Source organism: Phoca vitulina, unplaced genomic scaffold (genome assembly GCF_004348235.1).
Source record: "Phoca vitulina isolate PV1807 unplaced genomic scaffold, GSC_HSeal_1.0 scaffold10, whole genome shotgun sequence".
NCBI classification, from domain to species: domain Eukaryota; kingdom Metazoa; phylum Chordata; class Mammalia; order Carnivora; family Phocidae; genus Phoca; species Phoca vitulina.
The window spans coordinates 43,949,397-43,968,215 of NW_022589713.1; the positions used below are offsets into that span (position 1 = coordinate 43,949,397).

At 45.0% G+C, this 18,819-nt stretch overlaps 1 protein-coding gene across 2 annotated transcripts in view; it reads right to left on the reverse strand.

Annotated features, from left to right (window-relative positions):
• Positions 1–18,413, reverse strand: part of ENTPD3 (ectonucleoside triphosphate diphosphohydrolase 3) — a 32,116-nt gene extending 13,703 nt beyond the window's left edge. For both annotated transcript variants that reach the window (XM_032408943.1, XM_032408942.1), the window contains exons 1-5: positions 18,338–18,413; positions 17,342–17,394; positions 15,078–15,205; positions 8,499–8,616; positions 81–231 (exon numbers count right to left, since the gene is read on the reverse strand). In XM_032408943.1, coding sequence (XP_032264834.1) covers positions 81–231; positions 8,499–8,616; positions 15,078–15,205; positions 17,342–17,381 — 437 coding nt within the window. In that variant the 5' untranslated portion in view covers positions 17,382–17,394; positions 18,338–18,413. The remainder of the gene's footprint in view (positions 1–80; positions 232–8,498; positions 8,617–15,077; positions 15,206–17,341; positions 17,395–18,337) is intronic.
• Between the last annotated feature and the right edge of the window lie 406 nt (positions 18,414–18,819).

Sequence of the window (18,819 nt, forward strand, 5' to 3'; positions counted from 1 at the left end):
GAGTTACATTCTTGGCAGGGTTCAACACATTCTTGGCTATTTTGATCATATGGGCTCCTTGGGGCCATTCCAGCCCTTACCTCAGCAAGCGCATCCCAGCCGTGGCCCCCAGGTAAATGTGGGTGGATCTATGGAGGTGGGCTGGAATCTGCCCCTTGACTTTTTCCATGCAATCCTCAAAGGCTTTGGGGACATCTTGGGGGTTTTTCCCATAGCTGGAGATCCCAGAGCCTGAAGAGCAAGCAGTCAGCATTTCTTAGCATTCCCAGGAACCAACAAGAGCAGTACAACTTCTGAATAAAAAACAAATCAGCTTTGGAAGTTAATGGGTTTGAGTAGGGGGTTGAAAACAGGTGGATGTGGTCACACTGATGAGTCAACTCCCAAAATATGGAAGGGAGGAATTACAAAAGTGAAAAAAATGAGCCAGGATCTGCTTAAGAAAAAGTCTCATTTTGGAAATTTCAAATATAAATAAAAGTAGGGAGAGTAGTATAATGAACCCCAATGCACCCATCTCCCAGCTTCCACAATGATCAACTCTTACTTCATCTGCTCTCTCTCCCCACAGAGCAAACTGCAGATATGGTATCATTTCATTCTCTAAATACTTCAGTATGTTTCACTAAAAGACAAAAATTCTTCTTCTTCTTTTTTTTTGTTCAGAAATAATCAATCTTATTGGCCTTTTGCTTCTCTAGTCTCCTTTCATACTACTTGCCTTTGGTAAGTTCACTTGTTTTTTGTTTTATTTTTTAAAGATTTTATTTTTAAGGAATCTCTACTCACAATGTGGGGCTTGAACCTACAAGCCTCAGATCAAGAGTCACACACTCCACCAACTGAGCCAGCCAGGTGCTCTGGGAAGTTCATTTCTTGACAGAACTTCTACCAAATAGGTTTAGAGACATAGTGAAAGGTGGAACAGGAAAAATGAAACAAAAATTCAAATCTATGTCCCATGTGTTCAAACACAGAGGGAAAAAAGGAATCTTGCCATGGTTTATCTTCAGGAGACATTTTGGTATAACTATATATAATTTAACAAGATATCATCCTAAACATTAAATATAAAATAATACCCAAAAGTCCACATTTATAAATTTCAAGAAGAAGTAACATACTCAGAGAGACATATAACCCAAACAAACCCATGACAGAGTTCCTCAGTTTGGTCAGAAATCTCCATGAAGCTGAAATGAACCGTCACAGACAGAACTAAAAGTAGAGTTAGGCAAGAATTCTTTTAAATAAGCATAACCACTGCCCTATTATTATGCCCATAAAAATTAAAAATAATCTCTTAATAGAATCAAATTCTAGCCAAGGTGCACATTTCCTCCATATTCATATATTTTCCTCCCCCCCCCATCATTGCCCCTACCTCCTCTTTCTCTCTATCCAGTTTGTTTGAATTAGAGTCCAAATAAATTCCATCCATTGCAGTTGGCTGGTATGTCTCTTAAGTCTCTTTTACCCATAAGTTCTGTCCTCCCTTTCTATTTTTCCCTTGAGATTAAAAAAAAATTTCTTTGCAATTTCATTTGTCTTATAGAGTTTCCTACAGCCTAGAATTTGCTGACTGCATCCCATGATTCATGTAACATGCTGTTGAGCCCCGGCTTTTTCTATAAATTGGTAACTGAATGCAGAGCCTCAGTCAAATTCAGGTTTGGACTTTTTCAGAAGAAATAATTTATAGGGTTTAATGTGCACTTCCAGTGCAAATCACGCATATCTGGCTATTTCTCTTTGTGCTTGAGCAAGCATCAGAGATCATTGCTTAGACCCATTAGCGCAGTAGGATTTATGAAATGGTGATGTTTCATTTCCATCTTTCTTGCTTCAGTTATAACCTAAATGCTTTCATAAGAGGAAAACTTCTCTCTCATTAACTATTTGGTTACCCTACAATACAGTTTGTACAGGGAAAGCAGGATAAGTGCTTGAATTTTTCCCCTTCATCAGCTTAAAAAATAGAGATTGCATGTCTTGTATCCTCCTAATTTATCCAGTGAGGGATTTTATTTGTTTGTTGTGTATCTTTAAGAACATGTGAATTTGAAGATATATTTGATGTGTTTCGATTCATTGCAGTTATTATTCTTATTGATGGTCCCGGGGTTGGCCAGTGGAGTTCTCTTCAACATGACCCCTGAGTCCTTTAGATGTGATCTCAGAACCTTTGAGAGCTTCTTTGCTCTCTGATATTAGATGTGTGATTCTATGCACTTCTTGCCCCCGCTCTGGAATCAGCCACTTCTCCAAGGAGTCCTGGCTTCTTTTTTTTGAGTATGGTATTTAGTGTCTGAAATTTAGAAGCCTTTGCAAGGCTTTTCAGAGGACAGACTTAGGAAAACTTTGTTTCAAGAGAAAATGCACCGTGAATTCTTTTTTTTTTTTTAAAGATTTTATTTATTTATTTGACAGAGAGAGAGACAGCGAGAGAGGGAACACAAGCAGGGGGAGCGGGAGAGGGAGAAGCAGGCTTCCTGCCAAGCAGGGAGCCCGATGTGGGGCTTGATCCCAGGACCCGGGGATCATGACCTGAGCCGAAGGCAGATGCTTAACCGACTGAGCCATGCAGGTGCCCCTGCATTGTGAATTCTTATTGGTACTTCTACTTCAAAACTACAGGTTTTTACTTAAGTTGATCTTGACCTTCTTTTTCCTATGCTAAAAATCCTGCTTCCCAGCAACTCCAACTGAATAGCTCGCTTGCTTTATTTCACAATCCATCCACAAAGGTCTTAGGATGACAATACCAGCACTATCACCAACTGTGTGGTTATTGAAAACAGTTTAAGATTTTTTTTTTTAAAGTTCTTTTTGTCCTAGGGTATATCCCATTAGGCATTATGGACCCTATGTACAGCATCCATGAGTAAAATTTTCTTGAAACACATATATGTACATGCTCATTTGTCTGCACATTGTCTGTGGCTGCTTTTGTGCTAAAGTGACAGAGTTGAATGGTTACAACAGAGACCATATGGCCAACAAGTAACAAATATTTATCACTTAGCTCTTTACAGAAAAAGTTTGTGGGTGCCTGGGTGGCTCAGTTGGTTAAGCGACTGCCTTCAGCTCAGGTCATGATCCTGGAGTTTCGGGATCGAGTCCCGCATCGGGCTCCCTGCTCAGCAGGGAGTCTGTTCTCCCTCTGACCCTCCCCCCTCTCATGCTCTCTCTCTCTCTCATTCTCTCTCCCACATAAGTAAATAAAATCTTAAAAAAAAAAAGAAAAAGAAAAAGTTTGCTGTTCCTGGAGTTAGATGATTTATGGGCATCTCCAGCTTAATCTGTCTAAAGCCAAATTCCTTAATCCCTGCCATGCTCCCAACTGACTCACCCCCAGGGCTCCCCTCTCAAGAAGTGGTACCATCACACACGCAGTTGCTCAGGTCAGAACTGGTGCTCAGGCACCACCAACTTAGACATCTCACATTGAATCTTTCATAAAATCTTGTTGGCTCTACTTTCAAAATGCCTCTCAAATCTGAGCACTCTTTCTCCCCTTCCCCCAGAACCACTCTAGATCAGAGTTTTTCTATCTTGGTACCACTGACATTTGGGGCCGGATAATTCTTTGTTGTGGGGCCATCCTGTGCATTGTACAATGTTTAGCAGCATCCTTGGTCTCTATCACTAGATGCCATCAGAACCACCAACCCCAATGGTGACAATCAAAAATGTCCCCAGACATTGTTAAATGTTCCCGGGGGAGCCAAGTTGCCCCACACTGACAAGCACAGTCTCAGCCAGACCACCACAACATCATAACTTTATGACATCATTACGTGCACTGTTCTAATAGCCCTGGTTTCCCTGCTTCTGATCTCAGCCTCTGACTAGATGTTCTACACCCAGAGTGCTCTGTTAAAAGTGTAAGTCATATCCATGTTAGTTCCTTGACCAGAATCTCCTAATGGCTTCCCAGTATACTCTGAAGAAAATGCATCTGAGTTCAAGTCAAACCTCTCACTGCTCTTAAGGCCCTCTGAGCTGGCCCTGACCACGGCTCTGGCGTCACTACTCACCTTTCTTCCTCTTACTCATTCTGCTCCAGCCACATTGGTCCCTTTGCTTTTCCTAGAAAATGCTAAGAAGCTTCCACCCCCAGGCTCTCCGCTTGCCAGGCTTTCTGCTCAGCATGTTCTTCCCTCAAAAATGTGTATGGCTCACACTCTCCTTTCACTTCTGCCTCTGCTTAACTATCCCCTCCAAACAGAGCATGATCATTCTCTGTCCACCTACCTCACTTGATTTTTCTTCACAGCACTTCTCCCTGACATATTATATACCCTTTTATGATCTATCTCCTTGATTCGAATGTAAGTTCCACAATAGCAGAGACTTTGCATATTTCACTTTAGAATCCCCAGTGTCAAGAACAGTTACTGGCAAACAGTTGATACCCAATACGTATTTATTAAATAAATGAATAAATGAATTGGTCAATGAGATTTTCAAACCAGTGTGCAACTCTATACTAAGGGGATCATGTAGTCCAACCTGATCAGCTAGAGCTGGTCTCTGGAAAGGGACCGGTTAGGAGCCTTGTTGGAATGTCAAAACTTGGGGTATCTGAGCATGTCACCCAAGACCTATTTGCATAAGGTCCTATAAGCTTCCTAAAGGAAAGACAAGATTGGGCTCACAGGCTTATGGGATCCTGGGATTCACAACTCCAAGAAAGGAGGGTTGAAATCGCTATTCCAATCTGGAGAAAGATGGTTGGACAGATGACACAAAACTTACTCGAGGTGGGACAGAAGCAGAAGATATGTACCCAAGCAAAGGATGCTTTCAACACCGTAATGGCCTGGTCCCCAACACAACTTTTTAAGGTATTTCAATGGAGAAGATGGTTACACTTAAGCTCCAGTGGAGTTTAAAGAACTTTAACTGCTGGTTTAAAGGGAACACATGAATGTCCTTTGTGGGAGGAGGCAGCCGCAGCCATGAGCACCACACACCATGAAAGAGATGAGGGTCATGTAGGGGCCCAGTGCCCTCCAGGGAATGGCTTTATAACATGCAGCCCAGAGCTTTGGACACCAGCATGGGGACCAGCAGCTAAGGCAGCACCCACTGAACTCAGGAAAATAGCAGTAACCGAGGACTGATGATACTCACCAAGGCCCCTCCACCCCCACCAAGAAAGAAATTTCCAAGAGCCTGGGTATCTGGGAAACCCGGCTGGGCAAGCAAGCATTCGTCACCCCCTCAGACTGGCCAAGGCAGGGGAGTCCTGGGAAATTTGCAACTGGGAAACAAGAAACCCAAATTATCCCTGGAGAAGCCACATGTCTTCAAGGGGACAGCACTCGCCAAACTTTAACTCTGTATTTTGAGCTTTAGTTTGTGGTCTTCTGGTCATTTGGAGTATATATATGGATCCCTGAGGCTACTGCGATCAAAGGGAAGACCCATTTATGGATATGGTGTGGGCTCCATGACCCTGCCCCTCCCCTAAATCACATCCAGGGTGGCCGAGGGCCCCCACCCCTAGGAGACTGCCTGTGTCCCTCCATGAAGGTCACATCTCCCCCTACAGTCAGAAGACCATCAGGACTGACTTGGCTGAACTGTTCTCTGGGTCTAAAGACAGATCTGGGACAGGCTAACTTCTTGGCAAGAATATCCACCAGGAGCTCTAAAGTGTGCTGTCCCATGAATAATAATAGCTAACACTTAACTGAGTGCTTACTGTATGCCACGCATTTGCCACCTGCTTTACATATATCATTGAATCTTCAAAGGATTCCTATGGGATGGGTGTTACTATTATTATGCTTATTTTATAGATGAAGAGGTCAAGACACAGAGAGGTTAGAAACTTCCCAGAGCTCACACAGGAGGGATGAGGTGAAGTCTTAATCATTATCCTACACTATCCTCTCTTTTCTTGAAGTGGCTAGTCTCACCTTTCTAAATAAGCATCCTGCTTGAAGGTAAGCAAATGACTCAGAAGTTAGGACGAGATGGGATCTCTGGCTGAGCTTTGAGCAAGGTTGCAGCCACCTATGTCTTGTGGATACCAATGCAAGCAGTACTCAATAAACATCTAAGTCCCCTGTTAGGTGGAGCCTGGAGAGATGCCAAGCAGATACAGCTTCAAATAAAGACTTAGTGTCTCAGCTGTCAGCTCCTGCATAGTTTGCTTCAGCGGCAGAGAGCTGCCTTGCTCAGTGTCTTGCTCTTCCCAGAATGGCAACATCCAACAATTGATGGCAACAGGGGTATCGCAGTCTAGCCAATTCAGGCCATGCAGGATAACTCTGATTGGCTGAAGCTTGGTCAGGCTCATGTGGCTGTTTGACTTCTCTTTCTGAACAACCCTCCTTCTTCCTTTCTTCTACAGGTGCGGATCTCTAAGAATTATCTTGCATCCTAAACTCTAGCTCAAAATCAGCTTCTTGACAACCTAACCTGGCACACTTATGTACTAGGTGAGCTCCTAGCTGCCCTCCATGGAAGGGCAGATGATCAGAACACTCTGTTATTCAAAGAAGTGTGTTAGTCTCCCTACGGGAAAGGCTAATTCTGCCTCCCCTCATCTTTTTCAATGCCATGACCCTCCCAAAAGTTATTATATTTGGGAAGCTCATTGAGGTAAATGAAGGAAGCTGCTTGGGGCTGGGGGGGCGAGTCCAGAGTCTCTAACCTATAGTCCTGTGGGCCAAGGGTATACCTGTTAACACATTCAGGATGCACTGGTCAGGAAGCTCCAGGCCAAGTCAAAGATCATGATGCTCTAAAGAGGCTCGTTTTAAAAAGGAGCACACATACACACACTCACTAACTGGGGTTTGTTATGAGTACTAAAGTCTTAATTGTAAAAGGCAAAATTACAAAACTTTGATTGAAGAATATCTTTACGACCTCAGGCTAAGAAAGATTTCTTGAATACAAAAGAGCAAATCATAAAGGAGAAGACTGATAACTGTTCCTACATGAAAAATAAGAACTGTTCATCAAAAGACACAATGAAGAGACTTAGAACGGCGAACCACAAGCTGTAAGGAGATAGGAGAACAACGTAATAATACTAACAAAGCACTCATATTTACAATATATATATAAAGAACTCTAATGAATCAATGAGAAAAAGTCAAGCATTCAGTTGAAAAGTGAGCAAAAGACATGAACAGGCACTTCACAAAAACAGAAATGACCGTAAGTATATGAAATATACATATAAAATATGAAAATATATGTATATAATTTGTAATTTTGTAAATAAATAAAAATATAAATATACTCAACCTTATTCATATCCATCCTTTCCATAACCATGGACATACAAATGTCCAACAGGGAAAAATGAATGAGCTTCTGCTACTCCTGTCAATGTAGATGAATCTTAAACACCCAATGTTAGTGAACAAAGCAAATTACAGAAGAATAAATGTTTGATTCCATTTATATAAATACATGTTTGATTCCATTTTCAAGAACAGAAAAAACTAAATGCATAAGGACAAAACTAGAAAGGAGAACAAGGAAACAGTGAATATAAAATTCAGGCTATGTTGCGGAGATGCCGAGAATGTTCTGTTTCAGGGGTTGGCATCTCACAGGCCAAATCCGGTTCATCATCTTTTTTTTTGTATAGCCTGTGAGCTAAGATAGTTTTTACATTTTTTAAATAACAAGGAAAAATTAAAACAATATGTTGTGACACTTGAGAATTATATGAATTTCAAAATTTCAGGGTCCATAAATCAAGCTTTATTGGAATAGAGCAATGCCCATTTGTTCATGTATTGTTCATCCTTGTCCATCTCTTTCTACCGCCCTCCCCCCCTACATACACAGCCAATTAGAATACAATTCCCCTACTGGAATACAATTTTCCATGATTTGCTCATGTTTCTGCATGTCTTATGAGCAGAGGCCCTGACTGCCTTTGTTCTGGATTGTATTTTCAAGGATGTTTGTGTAACAAGCAGGCTTAGAAGATAGAGACAGTGTTCTCCCCCAGATCAAAAGGCAGGCATTATAAGTGTTTCAGATTCCCTAATCTTGGGGTTTGTCTTCTGTAAGACAACCCACTGTGTGAGCAGATACTGTCTGGCCCTCTTTACATCATCTTGTGCAAAGTGAGGCTCAGAGAACCAGCTCAAGAAAATGCTGACACTCTGCCTACTGCTATTATGGTGAGCAATAAACCATCCTTGGTTCTGACCCGGGAGACTTGTGTCTTCCACCAGCCTTCATTCATGCAAGCATGGCAGGGTAAAATCTCACACCATGCACCTCCATGTTTCAGACATGAGAAAACTGAAGCCCAGAGAAGGGAAGTGAGTGGCCCAAGATCACTGTATGGATGAGGATCAGCACTAGCACAGGATTGCAAATGTTCCTGATGCCCAGTCCAGTATTCATATCCTGCCTCCAGGCAGCTTCTTGGGATCCCTCCAGGCCTCCAAAGGCCCTTAGGACTCTCCCTTGCTTCCCTATGGGCCTCCTGCACACACTCTGGGCCTTACCTTTCACACTACACTTGAAGGTTTGACTGACCACTCCAGTATTATTCTCCTTCTCCGCTGGCCACTGATATACGTAGATGGTGGTTCTGGAAGACCCGGCATCAAGCACGATCCCATACTGAACAAAAGGGGAAAGGGAGAGTCAGAAATGGGCTGGGCTTCTCTGAGGACTCCTTTCCAATGGGCCACTGAGAACCCGGAATACTCTCAAGAGCTTAATCCACCCTGCATCATTTAGGTAGGGGCTGACCAAGGGAAAAAAAAAATGATTTGCTCCAAACCAACTTTGTCTCCTTGGACTGTGGGGAAAGGGGATGGGGTGAGGTGGGTCAGGTATTCTGGGGTATGGCTCTCAGCTTTGGCCACACATTAGAATCACTTGGGGAGTCTCCTAGTTCCAAGGCCACATCCCAGACCCATTAAATCAGAATCTCTGGGAGTGGACGCAGGCATCGGCAGTTTCTAAAGCTCTCCTGGTGACCCCAGTATGCAGCCAAGGTTGAAAATTAGCACTCCAAGGATCTTGCCCATCCCCGATTTCTTCCTCATCCAGACCTCTGAGGTGGGGGACAGAAGCCACCTGGGTCTCAGGAGGGAAATGAATAGTCAGTCACCTGCTGCCCTCTATTCTCTAAACTTCCAGGCCCATCAGCCTGGAAATAAACATAGGAAGTTCTCACAAGGGAGAAACACATTAGTACCTGCATTAGCCTTCAGAAGGAAAGTATTCATAAATACTGTCCCACTTTGGTAACATGGTACATGAACACACAGACAAGAGGGTGTTGCCAGGGCAGTGCCAGGACTAGCTGTGCCCAGGATTGCCGGCTAGGAGTCCTGGACCATCTCCCCAGCTAGAGGCAGGCACCAGGGAGCTTCCCCTGAGGGTCTTGCCAGCCCAGGCCCTGGACCAAGCCTGAGCAGCAAAGAGCATGCGTTAGCAGCCTATGGGGATTGGAATGAGTAAAGCTGACCGAAGTCAGTATATGCTTGGACCTGGAGTCAGCCCAGGGCAGCAGAGGCTTCTGGGTCACAGCTCTTCCCCTATTCCACTGCTGTTGGATTAGGCTGCTCATCTCAGTGAGGAAGATGAATTTCGGTTCTGGAGGCAGGGCGACTCAGGTGGATGCTTACTTTATGACTCCGGGTATAAGGCCTAAGCTCTCTGGGTTTCCCTATCTTCAGACAACTTAACCTTGAGAAGTAAATAGGAGACCATATGCCTGATACTCAATGGCTGCTCAATAAATACAGGCTATATAGGAAGATCAGTAAAGCAAAATAAACAAAATCACAAAGCAAGGAAAAGAGTACAGAAAAGTAAATAACACCCCTCAAATCCCACTATTTTTTTAACACCTTGCTATATATATTTTCTAATGGACTTCTGTGTATACAGCTACATATATGAATATGTGATTAGACATATGTTTTCAATTCAGTACAGGATTACACTGTACATATTCTTTTCCAATGCTCTTTTCTTATTCAATAAGCGTATCATGCACATCTCTCCCTGCCAGTAAAAATACTGATATCATCATTTTCAATACATTCCCCACATCTTCTGTGAGATGTACCATAATTTATTTAGCCAATTCCCCGATTCTAGACATTTGGGAGGGTTCCAACTTTCCACTATTAACAAGTGATTGTTTCATTTGAAATGGGACCAAATAAAAACATGTTGCTCCAGCTCCTCAATCACAGCTTCCCCATTATATCGAGATGGAACATCCTGTGTCCATTGGTATTCGAACTCGGACAGCCTCTTAATCTCAGCCTTCAATGTGATGAATACTGACGGGGATCCTGACGTGACACCCCCTGCAAACAAGGGAGGCATTGTTCACAGCCTGCTCTGGGCAGAGGCTCACCAAGGAGATTAGCACACAGGTGGAGCAGAAGGAAACGAGGCACTCAAGAGATCTGAGCCTCCCTACCAGTCCGCTTTCTCCCCTCCCACCTGCTGCTGACCCCTCAGCACCCCTCCCCCAACCCCTCCACGCCTGGTGCTGACTAGAGGAGGGAACACACACACGAGAGCAACCACTCCACGGGGTCCCCACCCTTCCCACATCTTCTGGATCCCAGCTCTTCACAAACAGTGCATTTTCCCTTTGAAGGAAACTTGGGGCTGCCGGGCCAAGATCAGAAAGGAGGAAGAAGAGCCGTTCTCATTCTCATCCTCATCCCAGCTGGGATCCAGTTTTCATCAGGGTGGGAGCAGGCAGAGACGTTCCACAGTGAGCCCGGAGAAGTGGCTGCCCCTCAGGCACCTGCTGATGTGCTGACAGGGACCAGCCTAGAGCCCAATGCTACTTCTGAGTAACCACCGTCGTTCCCTGACATTTTCAAAAATGGAAAAACTGGTCTTTAGCCAATTTTCAGAGCTCATTTGCCTAGATCAATGGCACTCAATGTGGTTTGATGGAGGACATCGGGTGGGGACTGAATTTCATTCAGTTCAGCTAGGTGGAAAGCAATAAGTAACCCTTCTGTCTAATGCAGTGTCAGGAAAAAAACATGGCTAGAATGTGGAACTGAAGACACACTCAGTGGGTTAACCAAAGGGAAACAGCCTCCCATATGAACCGCATGATCCAAAACTTAAGGACTGTGTGAGCTTCTAACAAAGCAAAAGCAAAGATCATAAGATCAGCTTTCTTAGATTTATTTATTAGTATCATCACCACCACCATCATCATCATCATCACTATTAGCATAATAATAGGAATAGTAGTAATAAACATTTGCTGAGTACTTATAATATGCCAGGCACTACACAAAGTGCTTTAGTGTTGCATTCAGAAGGCAGGTGTTGTCATCATTCCCACCTGACAGATGGGGAAACTGAGGCTCACAGAGGTAAATAATTGCCCACAGTCCCAGACTTGGGCTCAAGCCTGGGTTTAACTGACCATCAACACTATACACAGAGCCCCCATGCTTCCACTGAGTTCCAAGGAAACCAGGTCTCCCAGGGTTGACTCCTTCATAATAAGGTGTGCTATCACAGACTTTCTTTGTTCAGACAAAAAGTCCCTCAAAAGCAAACTCGTAGTTAAGTAGTGTGCAGATCTGGCTGGAGAGGAGGTGGACCAAAGTGATGAAGGAGTTGTGTCTTTCTGGAAAGGAGGAAACCAATTATCTAACTCTCACTCTCCAAGGGGTAAACCAGGAAGGGCCACAAGGCACCAGAGCTCCAGGCCGATGACTGAGAACCAAAGAGGGTTAAAAGTGAATGGTTTTAGCACAGCCTGGTCTTGTGGTTGTGCTTTGGAGAGTTAATGGTCAAGCTTGGGAGTGTGACCCAACATGGGGATCTAATGTGACTTGGGAGTGTGACCCAACATGGGGATCTAATGAGAGGGACTACGTAGACCTCTCTTCAACAGTGACATCATGAGTCTGTAAGGGACAGTGGCAATGGGATACTGATCATATCGGACTGGGAAGCCACAGGGCTTCTAAACAGTTGTGAGTGGGGGTGGGGAGGGCAAGGTCTCAAAAGGAAGATACTAGACTTAATGATAATAAAGCAAGTGGGGGCCTGAGTGAAAAAGAAAAGTGATGCCATCATGTTTACTCTTCAGGCTGGTAGAGCAGGTCAGACCAGTAACAATGAAAATGGAACTGGGGACACTTTAACCCTTGACTAAGTTTTAATAGTTCTGCTGTTCAACTCAGATAAACCAAGGTTAGGTAAGCCAAGGCTGGATTTAAGAGCCAGCTATCCTGATTGGGGTCTTAAGGAACATTCCAGGTCCCCCCAGATAGGCCATTGTGGAGTTGGCCCCTCATAACCAAATATCAGCTGCACACAAAGGCAAAACAAACTTCAAGGTATGAAAACATAAACAGAACAACTTAAAAGCCCTTGAATGATCAGCTTCACTTTCACAACTGCCTTTCCCACCCTTAGCACACACTGCAAAACAAAAGAAAAGAGGCTTGTCCTCACTCTGAAAAGAGCTGCATGTGGAATGTTCTTTCAAGTGGCCATTCTGCTCTTGGTTCCACTGGCTCAGAACATCTGTCTTTTCTCACATTTAATCCACCCAATTAAGCAGAACTGGTCTCCTGAGCCAGTATTCCAACATTCTACAACTTCCTGTCCCCTACAACTGTGACGCAGGCCTGACGGCAAGATTTGAGGACATTAAAAAAATCCCCTTTGAACTGTGTGCTAATGGGTGAGGGCGTGTCCTGGTCCTTCTAAACCCTTGTTTAAGGCCAACATTCTCTGTTCTCTTTTGTTTCTTCTGCACCACATCTGCTATTTCCAGTCTGTGTAACTCTGAGAACTATCTGCCCTTTCTGTTCCTCTACTTTTTCATCTGCAAAATGAGGATAACAATAATCATATCTACACGGAATAGTCGCTGAGGGTTCCCTGCCCACATCCCTCAGGCCTTACCATGGTGATGCCCAGCCATGCACTTTCCACCTGCCTAAAGGCTTTCTGCAGTGGCCTGAGCCCACCTGAGCATACATTGTGCCAGAAACGCTAGGGAGTGAATGTCTTCTAAGGAGCAGCTGCTCAACCAATGACTAGCAGAAGTTGGTGTGTAAGTATGTCCTTGAGTGGGATACCTGTGAGACAGGTGTTCGAGATGCCCTTTGGTAGAGGACAACCCTGGGATGGGTTCTATACTGGCTCCCAGAGCTCCTCTGCAGGACCCTGGCTTCTAGAGTCCCAGGCACCACAGCTTGTTCTAGAAGGGGAAGCATGGCTCTGGGTTAGCACATTCCCTTGTGCAGTGGAGAGAGATAACCCTGGAATACAACTAGAGCTGGTTCCTCTGAAATATGGGGTGTGGAAGTGGTTCCTGGGGTCTAAGAGGGTTATTATCTTTCCCCCCATTTGGGGGATACTTCCATTTCCCAGTTCAGCAAAAACTTCCTGCATCTGCACGCATCCTCCCCACCTTCCCTCCTGTGCAAAGGAGGGTAAGTTCTCCTATCAGAGGCAGTACCTTCTCCTGGGTCCCCCATTCTGAACATAGGATCAGGGAGAAGAGGGAGGTGAGTGAAGACAACCCTGGCCTTGGGAACAGGAGGGACAAGGTTTCAGTTCTAGTCTGCCATTCACTAGCCAAACCTATGATTTCTCACTTGCAAGGTGGTGGTAACAATGCTTGCTTTGTCTCCCTGCTATAGCTGCCACAAGGGAAAAGAGAAAATTCAGGGAAAAGTGTTCACTAAACTGAAGAGCAGTTTACAAAGTTTAAGGAGATGGTATTACTCCCAGTTGCAATTCTAATTTTCTATAGTCAATAGAAGAAGGCAGTGCCTGGAGCTTGGAAAAATGTCTTCTCTAGGCCTTGGCTAATGTCTTTGGACAACCAGATAATTTGTTTTCCCTCATCACTGGACAGTTGTAATAAGGTTTCTTTTTCTTTTTTCTTTTTTCTTCATGTTATTCATGGGGGGGTGTCGAGATTCTTAAGTAAAATGTCCTATAAAAGAGCCAAATGCCATTATCTAAAGGAGATTTTACTTTAATCTTTCAGAAGAGCAGCCTCAGAATGGTAGGTCAAACTCATACACAAAGCTGAGGCAATATTCATTTCTTTTTCATCTTTTAAAAACTCCAAGAACTTCTATTTCAGATATAGCCTTTGAACAGTCACTAAGAGCAGGAAGATGTAGAAAGGACTCATGAGGTCAAGGGTAAAGGCTAAATGAGATTCAGATAACAGTTGAATTTCTTGGCTCCTATGGCCCGCTAGCTAAGAGGTGTTTTTACATTTTTAAAGAATCATAAGAAGACAAAAAAAAAAAAAAAACCAAAAAACAGATATGTGACCGAGACTATAAATGACCTTCAAAGCCTAAAATATGTACTATTTAGTTCTTTACAGAAGAACTTTGCCAAACTCTACCCAAATGACTGAAGGACTCCTTTCCCTTTCATTTGACAAGTCCCTCATGGGATCACCTCCCCTCACCCTTACAGCCAAGGCTGGTGTGATACATATGGTTCTCACACTCTCAGACATCATCTGAGAGGCCATATGGGTACAGACTTATCAAGGGCTAAGAGTAGCTTCTGAAAGTGAGCATAAGATCCTGAGTAATTTTTCAAGGGGAAGAGTTAGAGACATCATGGCACACTTCTAGACTCAAGAGTGGTAGCACAAATACAGCTCAAGGAGACCTTTTCAAGTCCTTGATGTTTTGTTTACCAGGTTAGGCCAGAAGAGGAGGCTGGGTCTCCTGGTCTTCACTCATGATCAGGGTTGTGTGGTCTTGGGGGAATGTATAAGCTGGTAGACCTTTGGTAGCCATCTGCAATTCTTGGCTACAAAGTCTAGCTTTGGTTCCAAGAGTCAGGAGTGAAAGCAAGGCCACACAGTCCTTAGAGAAGGTGTCACCATTAACATTCTCTAGTGTCAAACGTCACAAAACCAGTATGTCCAGAGCTCCTCCCTTGGGTCTTACACCAAAGACCCTTGGGTTCTCCCTTGGGTCTTCCCCCACTGGAGGTGGGGAAAAGGGTTTTCTTCTAACTCATGGCATTACAATAATTGATGTCATAGCCCATCCCTTCAGTGCCAATCCCTTTGCACTTACCTTCAGTCCTGGAAGGAGGACCTCTTTGTGGTGAAACTGGATGAGTGTGATGGCCACAAGCACCACAACACTCAAAAGCAAGACCACCAAGGCGATGATGGCTGGGGTTCGGGAGAGGGCCTTGAGGCCTAAAATGGGAAGACCCAGAAGACACATGAGTGGAAAGTAGGAACAAGGCACTGGTTTTCTTTGTAGAATCCACAGACTGGATGCATAACTGTGTGCATACATCACTTCCTCTGGCTTTGGTGAGACCCACACTTTTAAGGTGGAGCAGTGATTGGGCTCCAATACCCATTTATCTTTCCTCCAAAGAGTGAACTGAGACAACATTTGCAGAGAGGGTGTGCATAGTTTAGTTTCTTGGCACCTCCCCAAATGTGTTATGCATATTACCGGTTGTGCCTGAGATGTTTTACAGTAACATTTATTTCAATGTAGATTAAAAAATATGGGTTTTCTATTAAAGCAGGCGATACAATATTTCATTTAAAAGTAATATCAGAAAAAGAAATTAATTCTATACTTCAGATATAATCAATGATGATAAAGTTCGGTACACAGTGACATACTGTCATGCAAATAGTAACATGTATGAGTTTCTAAAATATTTGAGTTGCCAGTAAGAAGTCAACCTCAGGCAATTTTCCTGTGTCTACATTGAAGGCATAGGGTCTCACCTACATCTTCACAAAGAACAGCTAGACCTCAAGCTACATGTTCCTCCCAAAGGGGTCATATCTCTGGCCTTTGTATTTTAATCAGAACATGTAAACTATACCCATTTAAAAGCAAAATAATAATAATAACGAAGCCTATGAATAATCTTCAACTAAATACACAGCCTCTGAATAAAGATAATTATATCTGTATTGTATAGAAGTATATAATTACCATAATGGACTATGTCTATGTATTAAAGTTAAACTAAAATTGCTTAACTAGATGATTTTGAACAGATATTTACTTGGGTCTTACCAAACCAGTGTGGGCTAATGGAAATTTTATAAAGTAGCAAATACATTTTTTAAAAAAAGAAACAAACAAATACTGTTCTATACTGAAATGACTTCATTCATGTGAAGTTCTAAAACAGGCAGGTGACAGAAATCAGAACAGTGACTGCCCAGGGGGTTGGGAGCAGGGACTCACCGGGAAGGAACACAGGGGCACTTTCTGGGGTCACAGAAATGCTCTATATCTTCCTAGAATTATGGGGTGTATGGATGTGTGCATTTGTCAAAATTCATCAAACCTTTCAAAGTCCTTTGAGGAAAACCTGAAAATCCAAGTAAACTAGCTCCTTAGGTACAATTGCCTCTTACAAAAAAAGATATGTAGAAATTGCCCCTACCATCCTAAAATTATATCTTCTTAAAAGACAAGAATGCCCAGTTTGGGGGCAGGACTAAAGATCATCTGTCCAGGGTCACGAGGGGAGTGATATGTAAGCACTCTCCTGACCACAGTTGTGTGGCCGCCCGCCCCGCCCCCATCCTCTGCGCTTCAGCACTTTTCAGGTAAATAGCTATGATTACCTTCAGCAAATCCTGGCCCCAGCAGAAAAGCCTCTCGCAAAGCAAAATGGACTAGACCAGGTCTCATTCATTTAGGGAATGCAGCCCAGAGCTGTGCTGTCATTAGGAGTGAACAAACACTGTAATTACAAGGTGTCTACCTGAGAGTGGAGAGGCCAGACCATTCGGGGCTTCCACATGAGCAACTGCAAAACGTGCTGCAGAGGCAGGCAGGGCAAGCTTGGCAGTGTGTGTGTGTGTGTGTGTGTGTGTGTGTGTGTGTGTGTGAATTCTGCACATGTGCCTCCACTAGCAAGGGTAAGAACGCTGACCTAGGGTGGGGGTGGGGAGTGCGGGACACTGTAGGTTCTGTGCTAGCAACAACACTGGGATGCAAGTAGAGGACAGATCTAAGTACTTTATAATTCATTACAAAATCCACAATATTCTCGAGCAAACCTCACGCGCAGCTTGGTAAGGGAAACCACAAACGGCCAAATTAATGGATTATGCAAACCGGAAAAACCATTTAAGCGAAACATGCATGTTAGTCCTTGTTTTGTGTAGCTTTGATCAAAAGCATTACTTCTACCTGAGGAATGCTGGTGGTGAAAGCCTGGTAAGCAACTGAGTCTCAAACCACAGACGTTAAAACCATTCGCAGGGGCCACGCATGAAGAACTGTGGGCTGAAGCCGGGACTATGATTTGAGAATATCACAGGGGCTGCCGGCTGCGGGATACTAACCTGCTTGCTCACAAGGTTGGCGGGTCAGCACCGTGAACATCTTTCCTCCCAAACTGTAGGCAAGAGAACACAGAATGACAGTGTGTCGCTGGCCCCTGACTTCAGTTCCAGAAACTTGCGGTGTTAAGCCTAATTTGGGGGCACGACTAAAGAACATCTGTCCGGGGTGCGAGGGGGGTGATACGTAGGCAGTCCACGCGGCTGCCTCCTGGTCCTCAGTTTTCAGGTAAAAAGCTAATGACTACCGTAAGCAAACTCTTGTCCCAGCAGAAAAGCCTATCACGAAGCAAAACCCGCTTTCAAACCCACTTCACTTCTTCCAAATCGAAACCTCTTGGGCGACAGATAAACCGAGCCCTTTGGATATAAACCCAAAGCTGGGCTTAAATTCTGGTGTCACCTCCGCAGATGTAAGGAAAAGAAGAACAGGTTTGCTGAGATTTTAAACTGAAAATTTTCAAAAAATAAGTCAATCATTTCTTGCAGATTTTTCCACCTGTACACACCGACCGGGGCAGAAGAAATCTTCCACCTCTTAGTAACAACATTCACAGGGCTGAGGCAGGGCTCTTCTTCAAATCACAGCAGCAAGGGAGGTTTCTGTGGGTGTTGGCGACCTGCGAGCCCAGAGTCGCCCCTGAAAGACCTAGGAGGGGTATTTTTAGCTGCTGGATGGAAAGGGATGTCGGGCCCCCGGGATGCAGCGCCCCAGGTTCTGGGAGGCCCCGCTCTGGAACTGCGTCTCCACACAGCCAGGATAGCTAAGCCCCAGCGCATCTCCGGAGGCGCAGATGCGCTCGGTGAAGACGCGTCCACCTCTCCGGGCTTGGCAGGGACCACCTCCCCGCCGACCAGGATTGGGGCGCGCGCCTCTCGGTCCCCTCCCTCCGGCCATCTACGGAATCCGATTTCGTTTCCTTCCCTCCCAGCTCCCAGCCCCACGAAGCTTCCCGCTCGTTCCTCGGCGGCTCGGGCGCAGGGGTCCCCGGTCCTCACCTGCGCGCGGACGGTCGGAGGAGGGCGAGCGGCTCTGCCGCAGTGGCAGCCGGCGGCCAGCTCGCGGGAGGCTCTGCGGAGGCAGGGGAGGCGGGGCGGCTCCGGGGCGGGGCGGGGCGGGGGCGGGGCAGCCGTTGCCTGGGACCGCCCCCTCGGCCGGGTCAAGGCCCCGCACCTACGCTTCACCTTCACTGTTCCAGTCCTTTCCACCCCCATCCCTCCTGGGGCCTACCTGGGCAAGGCCAGGAGGGTGTCCACTGCCTGACTCCCTCTTCCATCGATGCCAAGGCCAAGGACCCTTTGATCTCTCTTTTGGTTTCCTCCATCCTCCCCAGAAGCCTACATGGAGGGGGAGTGGGGGCAGGGCAGTGTAGAAACTGGGTACTTCGTGGGTGTGCACAGGTGGGCCCTGTGCCCCATCTTTCCGTGGAGTGGAGGCCGATAAACACCTGTAATGTTGGGCATGAGGCTAGCAGGCGCAC